General features: G+C 40.3%; 1 protein-coding gene and 1 pseudogene across 1 annotated transcript; one reads left to right on the forward strand and one right to left on the reverse strand.

Moving 5' to 3' along the window:
- Fam241a (family with sequence similarity 241 member A) lies at window positions 1–27,594 on the reverse strand. The gene is made up of 2 exons (XM_057793495.1): window positions 27,326–27,594; window positions 1–1,607 (listed from the first exon to the last, which is right to left on the reverse strand). Exons 1-2 carry the CDS (start codon window positions 27,467–27,469, stop codon window positions 1,362–1,364), a joined length of 390 nt encoding a protein of 129 aa, XP_057649478.1. The 5' UTR covers window positions 27,470–27,594; the 3' UTR covers window positions 1–1,361.
- LOC130889856 (mortality factor 4-like protein 2) lies at window positions 7,614–8,390 on the forward strand (annotated as a pseudogene).

Raw genomic sequence — 27,594 nt, forward strand, 5'->3', positions numbered from 1 at the left:
TTTTCAAAAGTCAAATTTTAGAGGCCCGTGTTTATACACAACACACAGATGCACAGTACATGTCAGTGCTCCTGCTTTCATAATTTTCTGTTTTGAAATTTCCTACAGAATAATGTTCAAATTGGCATGAGTAAGAGCTTTACAAAGTGGCCTAGTAAACACCCTATTGCTTTAGGTGCCCCATTTTTGTATTTAAGTTTCTTTGTTCAATTAGATGACTCTTAGATAAAAGTGTAAAGATTTTAGGTTCTTTAACAAAACCAAAAATATCAGTCATTTTTAATTTTCAAAGTATATTTAAAGAAATGCTTACTTCAATAAAAAACCCCATAGTAAACATTAAAAACATGGCTAGTCAATTGACTTTAATCCTAGAATATTACAAGTGGCTACTGAATTCTCAATTTAAGCATGTATTTTATTTTGTACTTTTGTATTCTTCAATACAGATATCAAAGAAAAATGATGTGATTTTTTTTCTTTTATAAGATAGAAATCATTCTTTTGTGGAAAAACTCCATGCCATGACAGAAAAAGGCATTGTTTTAAACCTTAGAATAATTGTTAGAAAAGAACTATAAAATTATAAACTTTTGGAAACAAATGCACTGAGAACATCTCTAGGAAAAGCATGCAACTGGCTAGGTACAAATTACAGGCACTGCCAGGCGTGCAGCCTTAAAATCTCACAGGAAGAAATGAGCACCGGAATCATCTCTAATGTTACAATGTAAAGAAGGCCCAGGTATAACACATAAAAACTTACATTTAGCCCCCAAACTTCACCACCAATAATAAATACGGTATTTTCAGTCTTTAGGAAACAGCTGGTATCATTCATTTTCATAGCTCCACGGTGGTGTGTGGCAGTTACCACTTACTTGTTTTGGACTACGCAGAGAAGACAGACAGACAAATATCTCCCTCAAATGGGATTTTTCAGTGGAGGTGGGGGTGGAACAGTTTTCCAATTAAAACTTATTCTTAGTTCATTTTTCCTTTTTCTTCCAAAATGTTTCACTGGAACTTTACAAGATCTGCATTGCTCCACTGCTGCTCCATGCCAGCCTATTTGCCCCATCTCTGGTGGGTGATGTTCAGACTTGGCATGGGAAAGCAGGTGTTGAAAGGTAGGTTACAGATCACAGGAGTGAAAAAGAGTTTGAATAAGCTAATATATAGTCAAAAATATATATTCATCCTTGTACTAACAAAAAGTTGCATTTTAAAGAAATTCATTTATAACTTTAATTACAAAACAGTCAGTACACAGTATGAAATATGCCAAACTCTTTGGCTTTCAAAAAGCCCAAGTCTGTAGCTCTATCAATCACATACATGGCTACCAAATGTCCAGTATTTTACTGCTGTACATAAATAATGACAAGGCAAAGAACAGCAACTAGTCCAAGGGCTTGTAGGCCAAGGAACCATAGCATGAGCCAAAAGAAAATGACCACTACTGGTTCCACAATTCGCTCTCCAAAATACATCCTTGTGAAGCCCATGTTGAGGAGGGTTTTGTTCAGTTCACCAAAAAGTGTTCCCATCTTTTTGTAGTCATCTCCAATGGGTTCACCAGGGTGGTTTTGTGATTCTTCAACATCCTTAAAAAAAGACAAACCAAGAGATGGACATAAGAAACATGTAAATACCTTTAATAATAATGCTCTCACTACATCTTCTCCAAATAACTGGGCGTACACTTGTGGTAATCATTTAGTAAATACGTATTATGAAGACGCCCATAACTCATGAGTATGTAACTTTACACAGCAGAGGTAGTCTCCAGATGCAAGCAAGGCCCTGATGCTGAGAAGGAGGCCATCCTGAACTCCCTTGTAGGCTGATCTAACCACAAGAACCTTTATAGTAGGGAATCAGAACTAAGCATAATAAGATGCTGTGTTCCTTGTTGGTAGATGGAGGGAGGAGCCATGGGTGGTGAATGTGGGCAGGCTGTGAGGCTGGAGGAGAGAACGGACAGATCTTTGAGTACCTCTGAAAGGAGCACATCCTTGCTGCCCTAGACTCTTGGTCTCCAAGAATATAAGATAATAAATCTGTGTTGTAGAATAAAATACTTGTTCCTTGGGATTGACATACTGTCTATCCTACCTTTCAAGAACCGAGAAAGCACTTATTGAGTTTTGTAGACTAAGCACTGCTAAATCCCCAACTAGACCATGGATTTGTAAGACGTGGGTACAGCTCATTCTCCCCCACTCACTCTCCAGTGGTTGGAATTGCACCAAGGTGCCTACGTAGATAAAGAATGATGCTTTTATTTCTCTTCTCTGAGAGCCTGTTTGCAGGGCCACCTTTCTGCCCATCTCCTGTTTCATGAAGCAGGGCTCCTGGTCTATCTCTCTTGGTGAAGACATTCCAGCAAACTGAGACATTCACCGTTCAAGCGCAGCTGTTCGGAGGATGCTTCGTTACTGTTGGAGTAGTCCTCAGCCATTGCTGTTGTGATCTTTCATTGTAAGCCTCAGACAGCTATGCAGGCTTACATGGGGCCCTTGCATAGCTTCCTGTCAAAACACTACTGAGACTGTAAATGCTTCCTGTTAATCTCAACAGGGGAAACAAAGTTTTGAAATAGGATTACTTTTACATAAGGCAGAAAACTGACTGAGAAGTCAGTGCTTGGGAAATCTCTATGTACACCCACGGTATCTTCCAAGAGTACTGATTTTTCTTATTGCCCAGTCTTACTACAATTCAGAACATCATGCTAGTTCTTAATGTTTCCAACCCGCTTCTGGGGTTCTGATACTTGTTTCTTCAAAGGTTTATGTGTTGAGTTCTTTGTCTTTAGTATGATGAGATGAGGTGAAAGCTTTATTAGGTGGGGCTTCGTGGGCAGTTATGCCAAATGGGGGTTCTAAAAACAATCATCAATTCCTTCAAGAGGATTGTGAGGAAAGGCTTAAGCCTTGTTTCAGCCCAGTGTTTGTCTGGATTCCCATTCTACCATGTAGCCATTGCTCTTGAGATTGCAGTCTATCCTGAGGTGAGGCAGACAAGGTAGATTTTTAGAATCCCAAACCATTAGCTAAATAAAACAGGTTTTCTGTACAAATTAGCCTCTCTTTGGTATTTCATGACAGTAATGAAAAACTGACCAATAAAACAGCCCTTTGGAATTTTGGAAACATTTCTGGTTCCTATTAGGCTCTGCAAACAGAAGGACCAAAAAGATACCACAAGATGAAGAGAGAAAGTAATTTGCTTCGATTAATTTTATATTTATTAGTTTGTCTTACTTTTTTTTTTTTTTTTAAAGGCAGAGTTTCTCTGTAGCTTTGGAGCCTGTCTTGGCACTAGCTCCTGTAGACCAGGCTGGCCTCAAACTCACAGAGATCCGCCTGCTTCTTCCCCTGAGTTCTGGGATTAAAGGTGTGCACCACCACCACCCGGCTAGTTTCTCATACTTTTATGTGCTACATGATAACCTAACTGTATTAATGCAAATTTGTCTTTGTCTGATATTAAGCTATTTCCCTCTACAGCAGCATTTGAAGAATCTTTGATTTAGTTTGCAATTGTTCTGGGTCCATATCTTGATTTCTCTAGTGTTTAATAATGTTGATAGCGGTTTTGGTTTCTTTTTAAAGTGCTTAAAAACCCCTCTTTGTAATCAGTTGTTATCGATGTACTCATTGTATTTCCAGTTTAGAAACTTGAAGGTTTCTAAGATTTTACTTTTAGTATTTTTGTGGTTTTAATATGAACAAAGTATTCAGACCAAACATAATATGTGTTTTCTTTAATATCTTTGTAAAATGAATTAAGTCTATGAATGTACCTGAGTTTTTCAGGGTAAGAGGTAGGTGTACTTAACTTCTGCAGGGAATTAGCTAACTCTACAGTGCAGGTGTAGCGACCGCAAGGGTCCTTTAGGAGTTGGTGGACTGAGATGGCGAGGGAGGAAGAGTAGATTTGGGTAAGCTGTAGTTACTGCATATGTGTGCATATACTGCATATATAGAATGCATGTAGTATTATATCCTTCAAATATATACAAATTAGAGAAAATAAGTACAATTGACAACTACATACCTATCAGCCAAATTTAATGATTACTAAATTTTGCCCCCTCGCTGCTCAATGTGGCCAACTAAGAAAAGGTTACTAGGGAAATGCTCCCTAAATGTATTTTCATAAACACAGTTATGTGAAAACATCAGATTCCTACAGTGAACTGAACAGGGGATCTAATAACCCAAAGACGACACTGCAAACACGGGGATGGGCAGTGTTGATAAATTAGCAAGGTCCTGTGGACCTCAGTGCTTTCTGTACCCACAGAGAACGTCTGGGGTCCTTGTGTGTTTCTCAGAGGTTTGTTACTTCCCGGGTAACTGTGATCTCAGTAGCGCTATTACCGATCTAGCAGGAGTGCCCACACCGAGCACCTACTATGTGCTGGGCACAGCGCTACCTTTTACTGATTTCCCCAGCAATGTTTATCTATAGACAGGTGAGGAAGTTGCCAGCGCTGACTTACACTCAGCAGTGGTCAGGCCTGTGAGCACCCACACTCTCATCCCCATTTATTGCTAGTGTCTAGGAAGCAGTGACTACCTCAGTTTTGAGAAGCAGTTTGTATATTTCACCTCTGGAAAAAGAAGGCCATGGTAACATTTTGTTTAACCCATTAGCAGAGCAAACTGAGTGTCAGTGTGATTCTTGCTTTACGTCCTTTTTAACAGTTTCAAAGTAAGTTTATCAAACAGGAAAACTGTTCCGACTTCTATTTTCATCTCGTGTAAGAATTAAATGAGGTAATGCTATTTGTAGACTAGCACATTTTCATGGCTTATAAAGTAGTGACTGGAATTCACACTAAAGTCAAAAAAGGGCAGCGAGAATGAAGAAATACACCTAGCATAGCTGCAGTAGAAAATCTACTTCGCACGCACAGTAAACCGAAGCAGAGACGCAGATGGAGCTTTCCCCGCTGTGACATTAATCATCTGTGTTTCTGCCAGACTTTCTTCTTTGTGTGTGAGGCTCCAGTGAAGAACGTTTGTCAAACGTACGGCTCCTTTTAGGGTTACACAGGACTGCCAGAGAGTGTTCTCAGCGAGGCCCTGACAGCCCTCGTTTGTCCATGATTGAGGACACACACGAAAATACAAGAGTGACCCAACCTATTCAAAATTCTTTTAAAAGTTTTCTGTTATTTCTTACTACTGTTTCAGGCAAGTGTGTGTGTGTGTGCACTCACGAGTGTGTGATGTTTGGGTGGGTATACACGGCACATACGTGGTGACCAGAGGATGATTTTGTGTAGATGGTCCTCTCCTTCCACATTTACATGGGTTCTGGGGACTGAGCGCATGTTGCCGGGCTTGTGCAGCAAGCAGCTTTACCAGTTGAGCCTTTTTGCTAGCCCTCAAAATCCTTCTCAATTATAACAAATTAAAGGTAAGACTTTAAATAGGAGTTTTGAGAAGAATCCTTAAAATAATTACATATTTTAGAATCCAAGCATAAAGAGGTCAGGTTCCATAAGCCTACTAACAAAAAACAAGGAGGTTAAAAAATACTGCATGCAAATATATAGATAAACCATTATTGTAAATATTCAGAGGATACAAATAAATTCAGTAAAATCTGAGATTGGATTTATTTTCAGTAATTTGAATCCATGAAAGTTATAATAAGAAAGGTAAATTTATTGCAAGTACACATGCCGGGACGCGTCACAAATAAAAGAGAAATGTTTTTTAGGACAGCATTTGTGAAGAGTTTGTGAACTGAGCTTTACTAACAGAGGAGTAAAGAAGTAGATGGCAGCGCAAAGCTTGCTGGGCTTTCTCAGCTTTACCAGCTGCTTCTGTGGACTGGTTTTGGGCTTCACTGGCATTCTGGTCTACTGGCCTCTGCTCGTTCTCAACCAGTCTCTTTCCTCCACTTACCACAGTGACAGTTTCTGGTAAGTCAGTTGTTAGTTTCCTCAAGTTCTCTTGTATGTGATCAATTGCTTTCCTCCTGTTGCTTTTATGGTTTTCTACCTTTCTACCTTTTAACCAATGCATGTCTGTGTATCTTCTCGTGTTTATGCTACTTGGATTTGCCTGAGTTATGTGTACCTTAAACTTTTTCATCAAGTTTGAGGAGTTTTATTTTAAATGCTCTATCCTTTCTTTCTGCTCAGTATCCCATTACTTCCATACTGATGTGACTGGAGTTGCCCGGCAGATTTGGAGATTAAATAGCTCTATTGACTTACATTTGGATTACTGTGTTTTCAACTTCAGAATTCTCATAAGAGAATTCAGTCCTTTGGTTCCTCCATTTTTTAAGCAATATATATATTTTTTCCTTTTGAGACAGGATTTTACTATGTAGACCAGGCTGTGGTATGCCAGCCTCTGCCTCCTGAATGCTGGGGTTAAAGGTGTGTGTGAACATGTCCAGCATGGTGCAGTTGTAAAGCAATGATCACAGCTGCTTGTTTCTTTTTGGCTGCCCCCTTTATGAATTAAAGTCCCTTTCGCAGGGGGGCTGGCTGAAGAGGCCTGCTCACACTGGTCATGCCTACATAGAAAAGAGTTCTATAAAGGGAGCTGGGAGTGAAGGGGAAGGGGTGAGAAACACGGGAAGCCACCTTTCAGGTGAAATTCTGGCTCTGGATCAGAGATGGGCATAGAGAGTCTAACACAGCACCATGAGGGGTGATGACTGCATAGGTGTCGCTCAAATGCCACAGACACTGTTCTGATGAAGACACAGTAAATGTTTCTGCACTTGTCAGCTCCCTTTAAAACCACTCTAGACTTTACACTATTGCTGTGGTTAGTATCCCACCAGTTAACTATTGCTCTGCAGGGAAGGGAACTCTGCAGAGTTCTTTATTGTTCTAAAAGCTTGATACTGGTTATTTGTGGGTATTAGTTACTTTTGATGGCAAATTGAAGGTCAATTTCTATGAGGCTAAACCAAAGGATTTCAGGTGTTCTGAAATGAGTCTGTAATTTTAAGCAATCTTGAGTGAATTTAAAAAAAAATTATTATCATATGATTGTCAAATTCAGGGGATGAAAGTTTGACTTTTGGGAATCTATTTAGTCAGACAGTTCTTAGTCCTCTAAAGCCCTCTTTGCTCCTTCTCATTATTTCTCACATATACTATTAAACAGCCAATTTCCCTTTATTGCTCTGTAGATCCTACCACGTTCTTTAGTTAGTAATTGATTCAGTTTTCATTAAGCCCAAGGAAAGCTAATGGGAATCTAATCTCCAAACCGTCCTATTTTTCCCTTAATTGTGTTTAACAGATTAAACTTCATACACAAATTTGTGTGTTAAAACATTTTAGTATACATGGTGGTTGGAGGAGCAGCAGTGATCAACCATCAGCTGCCGGAAAGAACTGGATTCTCGTTTCAGGTCCTCATCAGAAAATCTAAGTTTGCTACACAATAAGGACTATGAGATCTGACCCTGGGGGCAGAACCATTCCTGTTTATAGAATACCAGTTGTATTCCAACACATCCAGACCATCCTAGGAGATCTGTAAGATTCCATCTGGGAGATTACTAGGAGTCCTTGGAAGGGAAAGAAGGAAGACTGTCTGATGGAATAAAAACAGGGTTGAATGAGTTCCAGAAAGCAGGCTTCTCAAACTTGTGGACACCAATCTGCTGAAGAAGACAACTTTAAGAAGTCAACTTGAAGCAACATGCAGAGAAGTACGTTGAGGGGATCTGCCTCAGGAGAGAAGTCGGCTGGTTCACAGCCAAAGAATCTTGAATCCGCTCTCCCAGGAAGATGGGGGGTGGCTTGCTCTGCTGAGAACCCCCCTTCTGGTTCAGTGTGGAAGACAAGGAAAAACAAGCAGAAGACTCCCAGCAACAGAGATGATGGTAGTACCAGCGAAGTGCCCAAGTCTCTCCCAGTCCCCTTGGAAGAAAAGCACAGGGCAGACCCCACTGTGGAGAGTGAGGAGTCTGCCAATTGTAAGAGAGCACAGGGAAACGCCGATAATAAGGCATTTGCAGTTAATGAAGTTGTGGGAGGAAGAAGAGCATTTCATTGTGATGCCGGGCACTCAGCTGCTCTACAAGTTTGAGAGGCCCCGATATGCTGAGATCCTTCTGGCTCACCCCGATATGCCAATGTCGCAGATATGTGGGGCACCACACCTACTGAGATTACTTGTGAGAACTGGGGCAATGTTGGCCTATGTGCCCCTTAGGAAAAGCCTTGCATTACTGTTGGGCTATTTGCAGGATTCCCTAAAGTTCTAGGCAAAGGATTCTGCTTGTTTACTGCCAGTGATTACAAAGTGGCTTCTGCTGAGTACCATGCAAAGCCCTGTGAAGGTCTACTGACCGCCTGCTATTGTTTGGTATCTGTAAACACTTCTGTTTAGTCCTTTCATTGTATAATTGATGTTCTTCAAAACTGTCGGTGTAAAACTGGGCTTATGTTTCAGTTTGTTTCCTGTTCCGTTGTAAACAGAAAATAAACGGAGTGCCTGGCTCCTTTCCTAATTTCAAATTTGCTACCAGTGCATGCAGTAATTAGACAAAGAAGAAATTCAGTAGAACATTTTGTTGCCGAGTTGACAACACCGCTTGAATGCTGGTGGTTCTATCCCTTAGATACCACACGGTTTTCTAATATGTTAGCGCTACATGATAAGATGCCCTGGTTCCTAGTGCCAAAGGTTCAACTTAATGCATACAGCTGAAAACCCATGCATTTGTGTTTTTTTTTTTTAAATAATGGTGCTTGATTGACATAATCAGTCCATTCTCTGCAAATTCATCTTTGTTGTTCCGTAGGCATTCATTCTGTCTTTGCTCAAATTGTTGAAGAATGGTGGCTTGCTTCCTGGTTTTTGTACTTGGGTTCAATGCACGTTCTAACATGATAGAGGTAATGCATTATTGTGCAGCCATAGTTTTCAGAAAAGTTGATATTTTAGGAATTGTATTCTAGATCTTAAATAAAACTTGTTGGTGAATTTCAAAGCAAAAAACCCATTTTGTATAACTAAAATATCTTCTATCAATAACATATATATGAAAGAGTTCCATAAAAACTAAAAAATTCAGGTGTCAGAATTAAACAAAGAATGTTCTGTGTCAAGACGATCTCCTTTCCATTCTTATAGGACAAAAATATACACATTAAGACAAATAAAAGTGAGGCACTTACATTCAGCAATTTGTCATCTTATTGCTTTCAAAAATATGTTGATCCAATACAACAATTCAACAAATACTCCTGATGTCAATACTTTATTAAGTAAATGACTATACCTTAACTTCAAAGGCATAGCAATCTAGTATAAGATGTTAGTATTAAGAAGTTAGTATTAAGCATATTTTAGGTTGAAATGTGATATTTTAAAAGTTATAAAGCGCTTTTGTATTTTGGCTTAATTTGAATAAAAATTAATTTAGAAGGGAGCTGGTGAAATACAAATATTCAAATATTAACTTTATGTTTAAAAAATGAGGTCTTTAAGTGCCTTCTATTATATTCCCTGGTTCAAAAAAGAAATAAAAATGAAAAAGATAAAAAGCTTAACTGAAAGGACTTTAAAACAACTTGCAATTTCAGTTTGCCAGATGGTGTGGAATTGTACCACAGGCTTCTTTTGGAGAACCTACTGTCGTGTCAAAGAGAGCTTGTTATCCTATCTACCCTTCTGCAGGGCTGGTCAATTTATTTGTAGCATAGAAAACAACTTGATCGTCTCCAGCATGCAATCTTGTTTAAGACAATCAAATCCTCTGTGGCCTTGCTCCTTTACTTAGTTGGAGAACATAGTTTTCGTCATCTACTGACAAACAAGAAAATACTTTACTTCAATATTTAATTACTTACAAGGATTAATTTCTTCCATTTTCTCTTTATCTCAAAAATGAAATATGTTGTTAATCTTGAAAAAATAACAAATAGATAATGTTGAAATGAAGTTTTAAACTCATTTTACAACACAGTCATTAATAAAAGTAAAATCTGTTAAATATCTAGTGCTCATGGGTCAAAGTTTAAGTTGTATTGATATTCAAAGTAGGAAGAAATCGAAGAGAAGGGTATGTGTAACTTCATCACTGCATTTGGCAGCATGGCTCCAATGACCATGTTCCTAAGACCCTGTGCTAATCAGCACATGCCTTCTTATCAATATAAAATCAATCATGTCATCATTGATATTCTAATGGTCTTAATATATCAGTTTTTGACAGTTTTGAGCTATACATGTTTTCATTAATTTTATTTAGTAAAAATAATAATTTTAAATGGCCTCATATGAGGCTGGCTATCATATTTCACTCAACTGTGAGATTTATGATTTGGTCAGGATTTAAAATTTTCTTTAAAAAAACAAAAACAAAATACAAACTGTTCTCTAACCTTAATCCTATTCTTGTCTGTCCGATGAAAACAAAAAAATCAAAAGAAGTTGGCGCAAAGACCAAGCATGGAAACAGGAACATTGCACAGGTCTGAAATCCCAGCTACTCAGGAGGATGAGTTAGGAGGATCTCAACTTCTAAGGTCTTTAGGGACAACTTGATGAGACCTGTCTCATAAATCAGTGGTAGAGTTCACCAAAGTACCCTAAATTCAATCCTGGCTACCACAAAAAATAAAATTAACAGACTAGAAACATCAGAGATTGGTAATTTTTCCAGTCTTCTAAACTATGTACAGTAAAGAAAGAAATGTATTTCAACCAGAGCTAACTACCATCCCTTCCCCACCAAATGCTTCTTGTCTTTGTTACAATATACTTAAGAATATCTCAGAGCTAAGAACTGCAGAATGAGCTCCAATGATCATTGGTGATGCTACCTACAGACATCATACATAATTTTTTAAAAAATCCATTATAGTTAAAGAGAGATAAAAAAGTAAGAAAAATGAGAAAAATAAATTGGGAGTCACTCTCTAAGGCCTTTTACACTGAAGTCTCCTTCTTCCACTTAATCCAAATCTATTCCATATCCCACTCAACCTCTCAGAAGAAAGCTTGATTTGAGAAATGCCTTGTTAGCCCTCGGGAAGACTGACATGCAAAGCAGCAATAGGACAGAACCTCATATGTACGGGGACGATGAGCATGGCAGTCTCTGCTAAGGAGTTACGAATGTTGAAAGCCTCTGAATTGCTTACACATTTAGCTCTTTTGGCTTGTATTTTCTCCTTGCAACTTAGAACCCCAGTTTATCACAGCAATTATGAGTTTATAGACACTGCTCTTCCTCATTTCTCCTGAAGGACCTCCATTCTCCCCACTCCTCATGCTAGGCTGCTATGTGTTGCTGGTAATTACTGGTCCAGTCACCTTGTTATAGGAGGAGCATGTCTCATGGTTCCTAGTACTTCCCCCACATTCCCAAATTCTTCTAGTAGCTTCTCAAAAACTGTTCATCCAATTTCTCATGGGAATTGATCCAAATATTTTACTTATACTCTCCTCTAAATATCCTACTATTTCTGTTTAAAATTCAATTTACAATCTCATTTTCCTATTTACATGTGCATGCTTTGTTGTATGCTTGTGCGTGTGTTTGTGTAAGAGTGCATGAGTGCATGGAATCAATACGGGACTCAGAGGGTACCTTCAAGTTTCCACGCTTGCCTTGTTTGAGAAAGCGTGTCTCATGGTATTCGCTGTTGCACATACCAGGCTAACTGGTCCACAATATTCTGGCAGTTTTCCTGCCTCATTTGCCCATCTTCCAGTATGAAATGCTAAGATAACAGGAGTATACAATACTTATCAGTTTTTTTAGAACGTGGGTTCTGAGGATCCAAATTCACTTGTATACTAAGTGCTTGGTTCACTGAACCATCTCTCCAGCCCCACTCATGTGTTGTAGAATATTATTTTAAGATGTGCTACACTTGGAACATTTGTTTAATGATGCAAAGATGTGTTGCATTCTTTTGTCACATTTGTTTAACTCTGTGAAGTTGTGACGCTTTGCCTGTCTAAAACTTCTGATTGATCTAATAAAAGGGCTGAATGGCCAATAGCAAGGCAGGAGAAAGGATAGGCAGGTCAGGCAGAGAGAATAAACAGAAGCAGAAATCTGGGAGGAGAGACCAAGGAGCAGGGAAAGGAAGGAGAGGAGGATGCAAGGGGCCAGTCACTCAGCCATATAGTCAGCCACTGACTCAGCCACAGACTAAGGGTGAAAGTCAGATATACAGAAGTAAGAAATGGAAAAAGCCCAGAGACAAAAGGTAGATGGGATAATTTAAGAAAAGCTGATTAGAAATAAGTCAAGCTAAGGCTGGGCATTCATAAGAAAGAAGCCTCTGTGTATATTATTTACTAGGGAGCTGGGTGATAGGCCCACAAAGAGTAAAAAAGGAAAAAAACATCCAACAGCACTCATGGATTTTGTACTATAACATTGACTTTATATATTCTTTATATAACATAGATATATTCTTTATATCAAGAATAAAAAAATCTTGAGTTGAACTAAAACAGATTCATATTAGGCAAGCTATGCTTCCCTTTAGAGAAAAACCAGGTAAGGATATTGCAGAGTTAGAAGCTATGGACAAAACATTGTCTAGATGAGGGCTAGCCCCTCAGAGCACAGTGCCGCTGTTTGGGTGGTCTGAACGTAATCTATTGAAAAGGATTTTTAAAAACTATGGCTTGTAAATACTCTTCAGTTAAAGTTTAGAATAGAGTTTTCCAGTTTGTACCCAGGCCAAGGAAGTACAGCTTGACAGATGTTAATAAGCTCTGTCGTTCTTGTTTTAGAATATGCTGGGGTGTTTATAAGAAATATTCAAAAACATGAATGGCCATTGCTAGAATTAAGTTTCTTTAAAATTCTTTTCTCATTAATGTCTAAGGCGTATAGTGGGATTTGTTTCAACAAAGTCAACAGTACTTATGAGTCTGACAATTTTTCAAAAACTTACACAAATATTATTCATACAGCGAGGCTTGGGAGTTGCTCATTACATCCTGTGCGACAGGGCTTTCTGCTTGTGCACCGCTCTTTCTGTCGCGTCTAGTGACTTAGTCAGCTCTTTTCTGTGCAGTTCTCACTAAGAGAAGTGTCTAAATTACCAGTCACTGGACTAGGTGGGGAAAATGGTTTTAATAGCGTTTCATTATTTACAGCACTAAAGAATCTGCAGGTATCTACCCTGTAGATAAAGAAAAGTGTACGATGAATGAATGAAGGGCTTGTGTGTGAGATAGCAAGCTGGAGCTGTCTCTCTGTGGGCTGGTGAAGCAGAGTCAGAATATGGAAAGACAGACCATGCCCCAGGGATAGAAGTAAAGGAAGAGCTTGGGAAACTCACAAGGGGAATGAAAAGGTACCAGAAAAGATCAGAAAGCCAGGATGGTTAATGTAGTGAAAATGAACTTACTCTTTCATGCTGTTCCTTAACCATGGGAGGGAAATAAAAGACTCTAGAAGGTAAACCAGGTACAGGCTGGGCAGCCCCACCCTCAGGACAAGGCCATAGCTTTCGTGAGCCTCAGATCCACTCATGGGGTTTGGTGAGCAGTAATTTCTCTGGCATATGGGTCAGTAGTGGAGAGAAATTCCATTTTGTCATGTTCTATGACTCACAGGGCCTGGAACCATCTTGAGAGAGGAGCTATGTTAAAAAATGAGTCCACAGGCCTCAGATCACGTCAGAGAGACTTAACTTGGCCTGGCATAACTCCTAGCTAAGAGAAGGCTCAGAGAGAATTGGAAGTCAGGGTCGATACCGACAAGCCGAAGAGTGCAGATGGGAGGACAGTGGCTCAGGCAGGGAAGCCCACTGCCAGAGGCTGGCAGCAGGTCTCATCAGCTGACAATAACCCTGGTGTCTGAAAGCTTTGAGCCCGAGGCCCGTGGACAAATTGCACTGAAATAAAAACACAGTAAACAGCATCACCCTCACACTTGGCCAAGCCAAGGAAAGGCTACATGAGGAAAGAATCGGGGATGGAGGACGGGGTGAACGAACAGTGCATTCAAACATCAGCAGGGAAACTTAACGCCTGCCTGAGGTAACTAAAAACTCTGAAAGGTTAACTACAGATCTAGTGAATCTATCCAAGGACATTATAGCAGGAAACCTCTCAAATTTAGAGGAAGGCACGACATTCAAACATGAGAAACATGCATGACCAAGTTAGAATTTCTCTATACCATGTTATGGTCATGATATCAAAATTAAAAATCTGGGGCTGGAGAGACGGCTCACTGGTTAAAAGTGCTTGCTGCTTTTCCAGGGGACTCCAGTTCAGTTCCCAGCACCTACATCATGGTGATTCCCAGCTGCTTGTTACCTAACTCCAGAGTATCTGATGCCCTCTTTTGGCCTACACAGGAAATGCACCCCAGACATTCACAAGCATACACACATACACATAAAGTAACAACAGTGAGTCTTAAAAAAAAACAAGACATATCTTGAAAACTGAAAGAAAAAAAACAAGTCACAAACAGAGGCGAAACATCAGAATAGTATCAGATGTCTTGTCAGCAATTCCAAAAGCCAAAAAAAGTCTGGAATTGTTACATTTCAAGGGCAAAAAGCAAATAACTGCCAAACAACATTGCTATTTCCAGCAAGGCTGTTCTTTAAAATGGACAGACAAATAAGAACATATCAAGACAAGCAAAGGAAAGGCAGTTCTTGACTATAAGCCAGAACTGCAGAAGATGCCTGGACGAGAAGCACATAGAGAAGGAAGAAAGTCTCTCTCACAAGAACACAGTTCACAAGAGGAGCCAAAGAACTAATGAGAGCTAGGAAGGAATCCATCATGTCCAACATGATAAAGCAGCTAACTCCTAATGCTGACATGGGAGAGAGGAAAGAACAGACAATCTAATAAGAAAAACATCCAGAAAATTACAGGAATTAGCAAATCTCTCCTGAGGGGGAGGGGAAATAAATGTCAGTGGCATGCCTGAACTAATCAACAGATGTAGACTAGCTGACTAACCTCAAAAAATAAAAAGATTCAATTATCTGCTTTCTCCAAGAAACACCCACAGACTGAGAGTTAAAGGATAAAAAACAAACTGTGAAGTGAATGGAAACCCCAAACGTGCTGGCACAGTTATTTTGATACCTGGTAAAGTAGATATTTTGGGTACATTATTATCTACAAGGTTCTTAAGAGAAGCTAAAGGAGGTTATTGTTTATTAGTAAGGAGAACACTTCCTTGAGAAAATTTAACAGCTGTGAGTAAATACACCCAATGTTGGGGTTTCCAGTTTCATAAAGCAAACAAGTAGGGGACATAATGGATATAAAGGTCAAATGGATCTAGATACAAAAGCAGAGGGTGACTCCAGTTTGCCACTCTCACCTCTAGTAAGGTCACTAACACTAAAAAACGACAAGGAAATATCAGTCGGATTACAGCATATCAAACTAAACAAGTATCTTCAGAGTATTTCATCCAACAGATACAGGATAAACATTTTTTTCTCAGTAACCACAGACAGATTCTTCTTCAAAACAGAGCACAGTCTAGGTCAAAAAGCAAGCTTTGACACATATAAGATAGTTAAAATAATTTCTTGTATCTTATTAGATCACAGTGGCACAAAAGTAGAGACCTTAGGAAGCAAGACCTCAGACAGGCTGGGAAGTTGGGCATTTGGTAAATAGAGACCTCAGACAGGCTGGGAAGCTGGGCATTTGGTAAATAGAGATCTCAGACAGGCTGGGAAGCTGGGCATTTGGTAAATAGAGATCTCAGACAGGCTGGGAAGCTGGGCATTTGGTAAATAGAGATCTCAGACAGGCTGGGAAGCTGGGCATTTGGTAGTGTTTGCCGGGCAAACACCAGGACTCAGGTTCGGCTCCCTGTACCCAAATAAGAAGTCAGGGGTTGTTGGCATACTTGTAACTCCAGCACCGGAAAAAATGGAGATAGGTGGTTCCCTGGGTTCTTTCTGGCCAGCCAGCTTAGCCTAATTGCTGTGCTCCAGGTCTCAAAACACAAAGTGGATCACTGTCCAGAGGAGTAACACCCAACGTGGACCTCTAGTATCCACACATGTGAATGCATACCTACCTACACACACACACACACACACACACACACACACACACACGGACCACAGAAAGTGTACAAATCTTAGATACAAACAAAACACTCTTGAATGACCAAAGGGTCACTGAAGAAATAAGGCAGGCAATTTAAAAATTCATAGAATCAATTGAAAATAAAAGCATAACTTACCAGAATTTTTAGAATAAAGTAAAAACAATTATAAGAAGTTTATGACCAGCTGTTTCTGCTACTGTGACTCTAAATAAAATTTGATAAGGAGGGAAAATCTTGGTGGATTACACATCAGAAGGGATTAATAGGAAGGGTATAAAAAGAACAGCAAAAATGAAATACCCAACCTATCAGTCAATAAATGGGAAAATGGACTGGACAATACTTTTTTAAAAATGCATATAGCAAAAAAACTTGAAAAAGTATTTAATATCTTTAGTCATTGGGAAAATGAAAACTAAAACTGACATTTATAGGAAATAGCTGGAGTTGGAGACCATCATGTTAAAGGATATAAGTCAGACCCAGACAGAGAAGTACTATGTTTTCTCTATATGGGGGCTAGATTTAAATCTGTGTATGTGTTCATGAGTAAGGTCTCACAAATAGAAAATGCATCATGAGGAGGGAGGAGGAAATCGAGAGAGGCAGGAGAGAGAACAACGGAGAGAAGCAGAAGTGGGGACTAGCTGGGAGGAGGGAAGAGACCAGCTGCAGGGGCAGAGACAGTGCGAGTGAGGAAGAAATGAGAAGCAAGGAGGATATACACGTGACATTCATAGTCCATGGCGAAGCTTGTGACTTTGTATGTTAATGTGAATAATTAAGAGAATAATTAAAAAGAAAAGAACATGGATTTATTGCATTTCTTATGAAAAAAATGTTTGAAAATAGCACATGTAAATAAAGTCAGCTGGTTTATCAGTCTCTTCATTGTTTTAGGTGAACGATGACGCTGGGGACTTGGTGCTTAGACACACAGTTTACAGTAACATTCCAAAGCTAAAAACATTTCTTCATGGCAAGTTTTGCCTGGTATTTTATGCAGGACGTGTTATACTCTGCTTGAGGCAGACAAGATGCTACGAATTTGATAGACTGACTGATGGCTGCTTTCTTCCAGGAAACCCCACCCTGGCTCTTGGTGTACCTGAGTACCACCTAACTTGGATTGCTAAACACTAACTCTGATGATTCACAATCCTTGACTCGTGTCAGTTTGCTCCAGTTTAGCAAAGGATGGACTACACATCGCAAGCAAGGCAGGCACAGTGAGGCATGCAAAGCAACTCCGTGTCACCGCACTGCTTAGTGTGGAAAGAAAGGCAGGCACACATCTAGGTCCTCATAGTTAAACATGGCTGCCCATGCCTTCCTAATCCCAAGAGGCAGCTCAGAGCACTGCTTCTGAGCCCATGCAGCTCTCCAGGGTTCTTGACTGATACGCTCAACTGCAGTTCAACACTTCCTAGCAGATCCTGGAACCCCAAATTCAACACTTCCTAGCAGATGTCCTGGAACCCCAAATACAACAAGTTCACTCAATCACTTGCTCTCGAATTGTTTTTCTCTCCAGGAAACCCTGCTTTAGCAAACTGCACTGTCTGAAGTGTAACTGAAAAGTCGCTGCTCTTTCTCGACATCTTCCTCTTTCATCCTTTGCTCTACTTTTGCCAAGTCATTTCCTTCTGAGACAAATGTTAGAAACTTATGTACTTGGAGGTGATCTTATTTTCTTTGTACTTTCTCTTGGTAGAGATTTCATCTACTTTAATGATATTATTAATGCTGATATAGTTTAAATGATGAAGGTGCATTTTTTGAGACAGGGTCTTATTTAGCCCAAGGTAGTATGCTAAGTGGCTATGTGGCTGAGTATGACCTTGAACTCCTCCTAATGTCTCTGTCTCCACCCTCTCACAGTTAAAATGATTTGTTTCTTAAGTCATATCATGGTCAGGAGAAAATTACTAAATTTCATATCTTCAGAAAAAAAAAAGCTCTTGTAATTTAAATCTGATCTATGTCATTTAATTCCCACTGCCTTTCTTGGCTTATCAGCTATTTGTTAAATAAACTTATTTAGGACTTATATCTCAGACACTTACTCATACATAGATGCTGTAAGCAAGCTGTGTGCTATTAGACTCTTGAAGTCTAACACACACTGCAGGACTGCCCGAGCATCAGCCAGGACTGAACACAGGAACATTCTGACAACAAATTCTGAATTCAATCCAACAAAGAGTGCTACAGTGCTTTGAAAAATATTCTCTGGGTTTTTTTTTTAAAAATGGGTTTTACTCAAAATAACATATCTTCTTTCTCACCCTCACCCCTTCTCTCAACTTTCAACAAGGAATCAAACCTTTAAATTCCTTGCTACCAAAGTTATAACCAGGTGTTAAAAAAAACAAAATTCTAACAAATGCATTATGAGTGAGTTATGGTTATAATTCTCAAGAGATGATTTAAAGTAGATTTATTATGTGACTTGTTTACACCTAAATGTGTGTGTACCACATGTATGTAGGTTCCCACTGAGGTCAGAAAAGGGATCAGACCCAGGAACTAAAGTTACTGGTAGTTGTGAGCCACCAATGTGACCAATGTGATACGCTGGTATGACCGAACCAAACCAAATTCAGCAGCAAACTCTCTTAAAGGATACATACATACATACATACACATATAATACATACACACATACATTAGGAGGGAGAGATAGAGAAAGAGAGACACTAAAACAAGTCCAGGGGCTGGGAAATGACTCAGAAGGTAAAGGTGCTTGCCACACAAGCCTCAAAGTATGAACTCAACCCAGAACCCACACAAAGCTGGAAGGACAGAACTGACTCCACAGAGTTGTTCCCTGACCTCCACTGTGGCATATATATATATATATGGTGATCATATTAATTAAAACATGTCCACAATTTACTTATCCTTGGATTTTTTTTCCAGAAGGATTTGAACTTGCTACAGTAGAAATGAGTAAAATAGTAAAATACAGAGAAGCAAAAGGATGTCTGGGAAAAAAAAATTGAGAACCTGGATTGGGGAGCTATGTTAGCACAATCGCTAAAAGGGAGCCTTGGACTGATTCTGCCCTACTAGGGAGTTGAAGCAAAGCACAGCGGAGCAGGTCTCTGAACGTGTCCACCATCACCTCAGGGGACCTTTCTGGATCACCCATCCTAAACAGTGATCCCACCTACGTCCGTCATCCCTAGCCACCTTATCCACTTTTATTTTTTTCACAGTCCCTATAATCCACTGATTGACGAGTACCTCACCCCATGTGTAGTGCTAAATTAATTAGAGGAAAAATTTTAAAATATTTTTATGTGGATACCAGACTAGAACAGGGTCAGAAAACAGTAGGTGACGCCACTCTGAAATTTTGATTGAATAGATGAAAAGCCACCAAGGGAAAATATGCAAGCAAAACCAAAAACAAACAACAGACAGAATGCAGAAAACTTTCTGTAGTACAATCTTTTTCTAAAGCAATTAATGTTCAATATAAGTGGATAGGAGAAGCCCACTTTTAGTATATGGCCAGGTTGTTAGAGCAATTGAGTTTTAAAGCAGTAAGCATATATAGAGCACCTAAAGACAGAGTCTACGGGGCTGCAGAACATCTACAACTGTCACGTTGTTACACTGTTTCCATGACACTGTTGAACGCACTGTAACACTGATCAATGCATTCAGAAGGGGCAGGACATATCACTAAATATGAAATTTCCTTATGATTTATAACACCCTACAGACCTGGGCTAAGATAGTGACCACATCTTTTCCTGTGCACTTGAGCTGTTGTGACTGTAATGTGGGAAATGGGTTTCTCACCACAACACTGGACTCACTTGTGCCTCTTGGAGAATGTTCTTATTTTGGACCTTATTGCTATAAACTCACACCCACACCACTCAACTTTTTTTATTCCTTGATAATTGAGGTGAAAAGTCACTCTGGTATTTTAATTTTTTCTTTTTTTATATTTTTACTTGTTCTTAGGAAATTTCAAATAATAGATTTTGATCATATTTCCCCCTCCCCCAACTCCTCCGAGATCCTCTCCTAGCTCCCTACCCACCCAACTTCTGAGTTCTTTTATTTCTGACAGGACTGGATATGCTCCATGTTTACTGCACATGCTACATTTTCATTTTCTACAAATGTAAAAATGATACAGATTTATGATCACTAACTTTATAAAGCTTTACCCAATCATAGTACTTCATGTTATATAACCGTCCAGTGTTTGTAGTCATTCATCACCATATGCAAAGTTATAGTGTTCTTTTATACTTATCTCCCCCTAAACTAGATAGAGCCAATAAAGATACATGGACTTTTTGAGGAATAGATAAAAGTCACTGAAACTATTAAGCTAGATCTTAAGTAGTCTTTAAAATTACTATAAGCTGAAAAATACTAGAATTTTTATTTAGCTTTAATTTTATCTAATTGTAGTCAATGGCTTTAAAGTCATAATTCATAGTTGCAAAAGCAAAATAACATGATATTCAAAAATATGCTCAGCTTCACTGATAGCTAGCTATCAAAGAGAGTAACACAGTTATAGTAGAAGAGGATGGTTATATGATAAAAACAAATTCATTACTGAAATACGACAGGACTTTGCAGGAAACAAGAGACGGTAGTGTACACCGAGGTTAGAAGTCACTACGAAGGAACTGATTGAAGCCACACACTTTTCTACACTGGAACTTTTCTTCTAATTATCAGGCTGTAGCAGTGTAAGATTGCTTTCTGCTATATGAAAAATCACCTATGAAAACTATGGAATGAGAAATTCTGAGAAAGACTGAGGAAATTTGTAACACCCAAGATCTCAGATGTAAATTCTCTACCTCTGTAGACAGTCTGCACATATGTAGGTGAAAATATGATCAAAGGGATTAAAATAATTTTTACTAATTGGAAGAATGAAAACTATCCCCTAAAACTGGAATTACAGAGAAATACATCAAAGGAAATATAACAAAACTTCAATTAAGCTTATGTTTCAATAGTAGATATCAATGATTTTGTTCTTCATTTTCCCAAAGTTCAGAGCACTTGCACTATGCTTTCTTTTTGATCCGAATGCTGATAAGCTGCAGCTGTTGCTGTGGGAAAACAGGCACAGGCAAGGCTGGCCATTTCCTCTTCCTAGGCCAAGATTAGGACAGATGCTAATGATGTTAAATGAAAACAGAAAAGCCCTTTAGATGCAGGGAAAAATTAGATTGCTGAGTATAAAATACATTTTATATCGAGTTTATTGAAAATCCAGTTTATCTGCTCAAATTAAGCTAATTTTCAGACGTCTTACCCATTCCCTTACACAGGCACACGCGCGCACACACACACACACACACACACCATAAGTAATACGTTTTTGCAGATAAATGGTTGGTACTGAAGATAAGACTGTGAGCCCAGAGAGAACAAAAACTGAAGGTAGCAGACTAAGGTGCAGAGGCACAGACAAAGCCAAGGTTTCTACTTATGCCCTGTGAGGCATCCTGACAGTCGTGGTGTCTTCAACCGCCCCTTTCATCTTGCTTCATCATTTCTCTCAAGTAGGAAAGTGAGAAAATGTTATTGCGGTTATTCTTTCTCCTGTCAAAGATTAGTGACATACAAAGAGGGGGGAAAATCAACTTAAGATCTTTATTTTTTAAAAAAAATTACGTTAGTGAGATTTTCCTTAGAGAATTATGGAACAATTTATCTTTTTTTTTTAATCTTTTTTTTTTTTTTTTTTTTTTTTTTTTGGTTTTTTGAGACAGGGTTTCTCTGTGGTTTTGGAGCCTGTCCTGGAACTAGCTCTTGTAGACCAGGCTGGTCTTGAACTCACAGAGATTCACCTGCCTCTGCCTCCCGAGTGCTGGGATTAAAGGCATGCACCACCACCGCCCGGCTTTTATCTAACTTTTTATATCAGAAAATTGTAGTACTTATTCAATAGGTAGCATTACTTCCATAAAGTAGAGAGTAACGTTTACTAAAATGCAGTTGTATAATGTGATGAGTTGAGGTGGATAAGAATAGAGACGAGGGAAAGGTGAAAAAGAGGAAACAAGGAGTAGAAATGAATTAATATTTACTGAAGACCTACTGTGTGCCGGGCATTTCGTATAAAGAACATCTCACTGAAGAGGTGGATGGCACTATACCTATTACACACGAGGAAACTTGTCATCAGGTTCAGGTTAATAAGGCAGGAAAGCCAGGGTTCAGACTTAGAACTATCACAGTAAAAACTGCAAGGCCAACAAAGAAGAGGAAGAGAAGTGGAAAAGGGCGTGCAGTAGAGGAGAATGGAAAGGAACAGACAGGCCACAGGGGAGTGAGCCCAATAGGAAAAATGCAGAAAAGAATGTGGAGGAGACAAGTCAAGTTTTAGATGTGCTAGCAGAGACACAGAAATAAGTGGTCAGTTGGGATTATCTGCTAGAAATATAGACTTCAGGACAAGATATAAGCTATTTTTACTTCTCTTTTGGGGACAGAGACTATCAGGGTAATTACTTCCTACACTTCACAGAACTGTACCTTCCCACCTCGAATTTTTGAGCAGGGTTTGGCATGGCTGGCATTCTAAGCCAGACAGTACCTTTTGCGGTGGTATTGGTTCCTTTCCCTCACTCTGACCAAAGCTGCTGCCCTAGATACCTTAAAGAAGCAAGGATTTATTTTGGCTCATGGATTCAGAGTTAGGGTAGAGAGTATGGCAGAGAACAATTCCCACCAGACAGCCAGAGCAGAAAAAGAAGTATACACACAGGAAGAGGTGTTCCCTACCTCCCAGTGTTACCATAATATGGATCCATTGTAGGATCACTAGGTAAGCGCTTTGCCGTCTAACTGTCTCTAACCTTCTGGGACTTTGCAGACTGCCCAGAGGTGTGTTTTACTAATCCATGCATTCCCCCTTCTCTAGACAGTCTCAGTCACCACACAGTCTAAGATGACTTGAACGCACTGTGCATCCGGGCTAGGATTACAAGTGTGTACGCCTACTTTACTCTTTCTTAATCCAGTGATGTTGTCAGTCAGAACTAGTCACCCCAAGGGGTCTGTTTTCTACATCACAGGCTGTTTAGCAGTATTCCTGACCACCTCTACTGCATACCTTATAGCACCTACCATACCATGTGTCAACAACCAAAATCATCAACACATTGTCACATGGATCCCAAGGCTATATACACTGTCTTCAGTTGAGAACTAGCAATCATCTAAACTCAGCATCAGCACAATTTTGTTTGCAAACTGCTTCTAAGAGATGTGAAACAATGTGGGCATAGACAAAGTTTTGAGCTACATGAATAATCTAATGGAAAGCAACAGAGCTATCAGAGCCTGTCCTCCACGGTGGCGATGGTGTCTAAGATAAGAGAACTGGCTTTGGAATCTAGAGACCCCGGGTTCTCCTCTGCTCTGGCACAGACTAATAGGATCAAGAGTAAATCCCTTGCCTTGTCAGCCCGCCTTGCCTCTGAACTCTTGCTTTACCGCGAGTTCAAATAGACACTTCAGGGGAAAAGTGTTAAATTCCTTCCTTACATCATCTGTGCCTGATACCATGACTGAAGGGCAAGTACAGTGCATACTGCGGGTTGGTGTACTTATATTTCCCCCCATTTCCTTGCCAAAGTGTGGTCTGTGGTCACGGCACCGACACCACCTGAGAAATCTGTTAGGAGAGGCCAAACGTGAGACCTTACTTTGGATTAGCTGCATCAAAATCCTAGCAAACAATGATACCTACTGCTCAGGTGCGAGGGTGCCACTCGAGGGCAGCTTCAGCACAGGCTCCCTGTTAACCACAGGAGTGGAAAATCTTAAAAACCACTCTCGTCGGCTTGCTTTTCAGTTCTTGCTTACTTGACAATTAGGTCTCACAGCTAGCGCTTGTGTGCTAGCTAGCTAACATACTAATGATCGCTCTAGGTGTACTTTACATACATTATTATTGTGTGGTCCCCTCAACCCTCCTACGAGGCCGACATCATGCTCATTCTCATTATACAAATGAAGAAACTGAAGTCCACAGAGGAAGGTTAATTTACTCACCAAAAGCTTCAGTTCTAAGTACAGACCTACGTACTCTGGACCCACAATCCATAGCGACTCCTACCTCTAACAGTAAGATCAAAAAGGACACAAAGGCTACACCACTAAAATTTCCAGATTATCTGTGAAAAGCTTTGATAAATACTGTCATGGAAGTCCCTCTTATTTACTTAAATTTCTAAGCCAGTATCATTCTTTGTAAAAGTCTAGACACTGCAAAAGGCAAAAACTAGAAATGAAGCATCATTATTTTAGAGGAAGCAGGTGGATCTCTATAAATTCCAGGTCAGCCAGAGCTACACAGGGAAGCCCTGTCTCAAAAAACAAAAAACCAAACCAAACAAAACAACAAAAAAGTGCATTCTTTGGGCTGCTTCAAGTCACTTCTAGGAGTCTGACTCTCTGACCTACTTTTTCCACTTTCTAGGAATCTATTCCAGCACAGAAATGTTATGATTAGTAGTGGATTTTTTTATACAGCATTATTTAAGAAAGTCTGAAGCCACAAGTGTACACTGTTAGGAGAACAGACTACTAGGGAGCTCTGAAAAAAATCACTCTTTCCCGGGACGTTTCTGACATGGGAAATAATGTCAACTTCCAAATCTATGCAATCGGATAGAAAACTTGGTTAAAGCACATGATGCCTACCTGGATCCGTATGGAAAAACACAGAGCTATGGTAACACCAAGTGCTTGACTGCAGGGTATCGGACCAAATCCCTTACCAGCATTTGTTTTCTTCATACGCACTTTTTAAATTTCTGAAGTATACATTACTTGTACAATAAATAAAATATCTTCATGTAAATACAGCCATCTCAGGCTATTGTGAATGGCAATCTATGCTGTAATAAAGTAAATGCCACTGACATTACGGACACAAAATAAAACCCAGAGAGCTTTAGCCTTCCAGCTATCAAGTGGGGCACTTATCTTCCATAAAACCACCACGTGGTCACTGTCATCAGTACACTTGGTCCATGTCTCATGAATGCAATTATCAACATATGTGGTAGAGCCATGCCCAGTCCTTCGGTTGCCCGGAGAGCAGCACACATTGCTCCTCCCTCTTGCCTGTCTCTCTGTGAGGCTTGGCTTGTACTTCTAACCAGGCACAGTTACTGTTTCTCAAGGCTTTCTTCTTAAGGGTACCTGATTTTAACCGGACTTCCCTTGTCGATCATCTTGCCTGCAAAGATTCAGGCCAGAATACTACTTAGCTTTTCTTCAGAGTACGAGCTAAGGACAAACTGTAAAGGATGGGAGAGAAGCCTTTGGAGACTAGAGGCTGGGAAGGAACCCAGGGGAGGGGCCTGTTTCTTATCACAAAAGGAAACAGAAAACAGAATGAGATAAAACACACAGGACTAGGAAGGGGCAAAAAGCTGAGAAGCACACTCGAGGTAATTCTGGAACAAACCACAGTGACCCCACCCAGGAGGGCTGTGGTCTTCAGTCCCCTCTTGACTTCTAGGAGGCTGAGACTCTGAACTTCAGACCAAGTGAACACTCTAAGCTGAAAGACAGCAGGAAAATGGCCCCTGCCTCATTTCAAGAAATCAGGATACTTGGATCCTGTCTCACCATTTTGGTTTCTATCATTGGTTTTATGGAAATTTTCAGTGTAAACTTTAATTAATGTAGGAAGCAATTTTCCACAATTATCCCATTTGTAATCTGGAGTCCTGGCACCCTTAAAACCAACAAAAAAATGAACAAGGGACTATCTCCATAATAAAAAATTAAAATGACTCATTGGAATATGTTTTATAGTTGTCAACTGTATTCTCCTTCAGATATTGTATGTCTAAAGATAGTTCTATGTGACATTACGTAGATTTCTAAATTTCATTTGCGGGTTGCAAAAAAAAAACCCCATAGAAAACAGGCTTTGTGATACTGTTACCAAAATATGATGGCTCACAAAAGTTTGCTTTGTGCATCAGTGGGCTATACCAATTCTGACTTCCTGATAAGAGGTTCCCAGATGCAGATGCAGCAAGATTTCAGGTGTGTTTTCTCCATGATTGTGAGTGAGTGTACAGGTAAATAATGTAGCCAAAATAAAGCGACACAAGTAACACAGTCTAAGGAGAGCAGGAAAAGGAAATCTCACAACACACGGAAGCAAGCAGGCATGAGATAGAGTGTCTCATCCCTAGAATGTATATTTAATCTTTTGTTTCATCATTTTCTTAGTTCTAGTGACACTTCCAGTGAGACTAGAGCTCCTGACACTGTCCATGTCATCGTCTTGGTAAAGTCCAGAGAAGTAGTTCCCAGATGTCATGACAACCATCGCTACCTCTCCTTTGGGAAAAGGAGTTTTAGTGGCCCTCTTTTCCAGTTGAGCAACTACAGCAAGAGGAATTCAAGGCCTCATCTACTGAGTCAAGCGTGGGACAGCTGGATAGGAATGCCACCAGAAAGGCAGCCAGCAAGATCTCCTAGCTACCAATTATTTGCTTCTGTCACTAGCTCCTATACTGTGCAAGGTGACCAAGCTCAAGGCCACACTGCATTATATCTGTTTCTTAATATGTTGAAATGTTTTTATTTTACTAATGTATTTAGTTGATGATTTATTTAGTGATATTAGAGTTTTCGAAATGTGAGAATAAAAGAAAAAAAATGGAGAGTGATGGCAATAGACATGGATTAACTGATTATTCCAGTAGTATAGTCTTATGTGATTTCTAGAGGGCAACTTATTGGGAAGATTTTTGAGGCGCTAATTACTGTAACTGCCTATAAAAAAAATCGTCCTACGTAGAGTTCAATTTTTACATTCAAAATGAGATCAAATTCAGAGAACTTAAAAAGTACCCAGTTTCTCTCTCTATTATGTCTGGCTTCTTAGTAAAGCTTCCTTCGCGTTGGTGATTTTCTTTTTTCACTTCTAAAATGAAGTTGAGCTCTGCTCGGTGGTGCTGCGAAACTTGCTACGGGAGAGTCCCAGTGTCACCTCGGTAGGCACCGACACATGCTTCCCCACCCGCTGTGCCGGCCGGCCGCCCACACCGTCCAGGGCGCGTGCAGAGCTCTGAATCCAAGCGGAGGGCCCGCGGAGCGCAAGTTGCCCGGGGTTTTCAGGTGCCGCACCGGAGGGCATGTCCACGGAGCCCGGCCCCGCCCGTCAACTGCTCGCCGCGTGCCCAGCCGCCTGCCCGCGGCCCGCGCTCACCTGCTCGCCCTCGTCCTGCCGCCGCCTGCGCCGCGGGCTCGCCCGGGGCTCCCGCTCCTCCGCCGGTTCTGCCGGCGCCGCCCCGTCCTCGTCGCGCTCCCCGCTGCCGGCGCCGCCCCGCAGCAGCTCCCCGGCCGAACACATCCCGCCGCTGACACCGCCCGCCCGCACGGCCGCCGCTGGCCACACCGGGATCCCGCTCGACAGCCCGGCGCGGACGCGAACCTCAGAAGCTCACCCACCGGCCTGGGCGCCAGAAGTGCTGGAGC

This window comes from Chionomys nivalis, chromosome 18 (assembly GCF_950005125.1).
Source record: "Chionomys nivalis chromosome 18, mChiNiv1.1, whole genome shotgun sequence".
NCBI lineage: Eukaryota > Metazoa > Chordata > Mammalia > Rodentia > Cricetidae > Chionomys > Chionomys nivalis.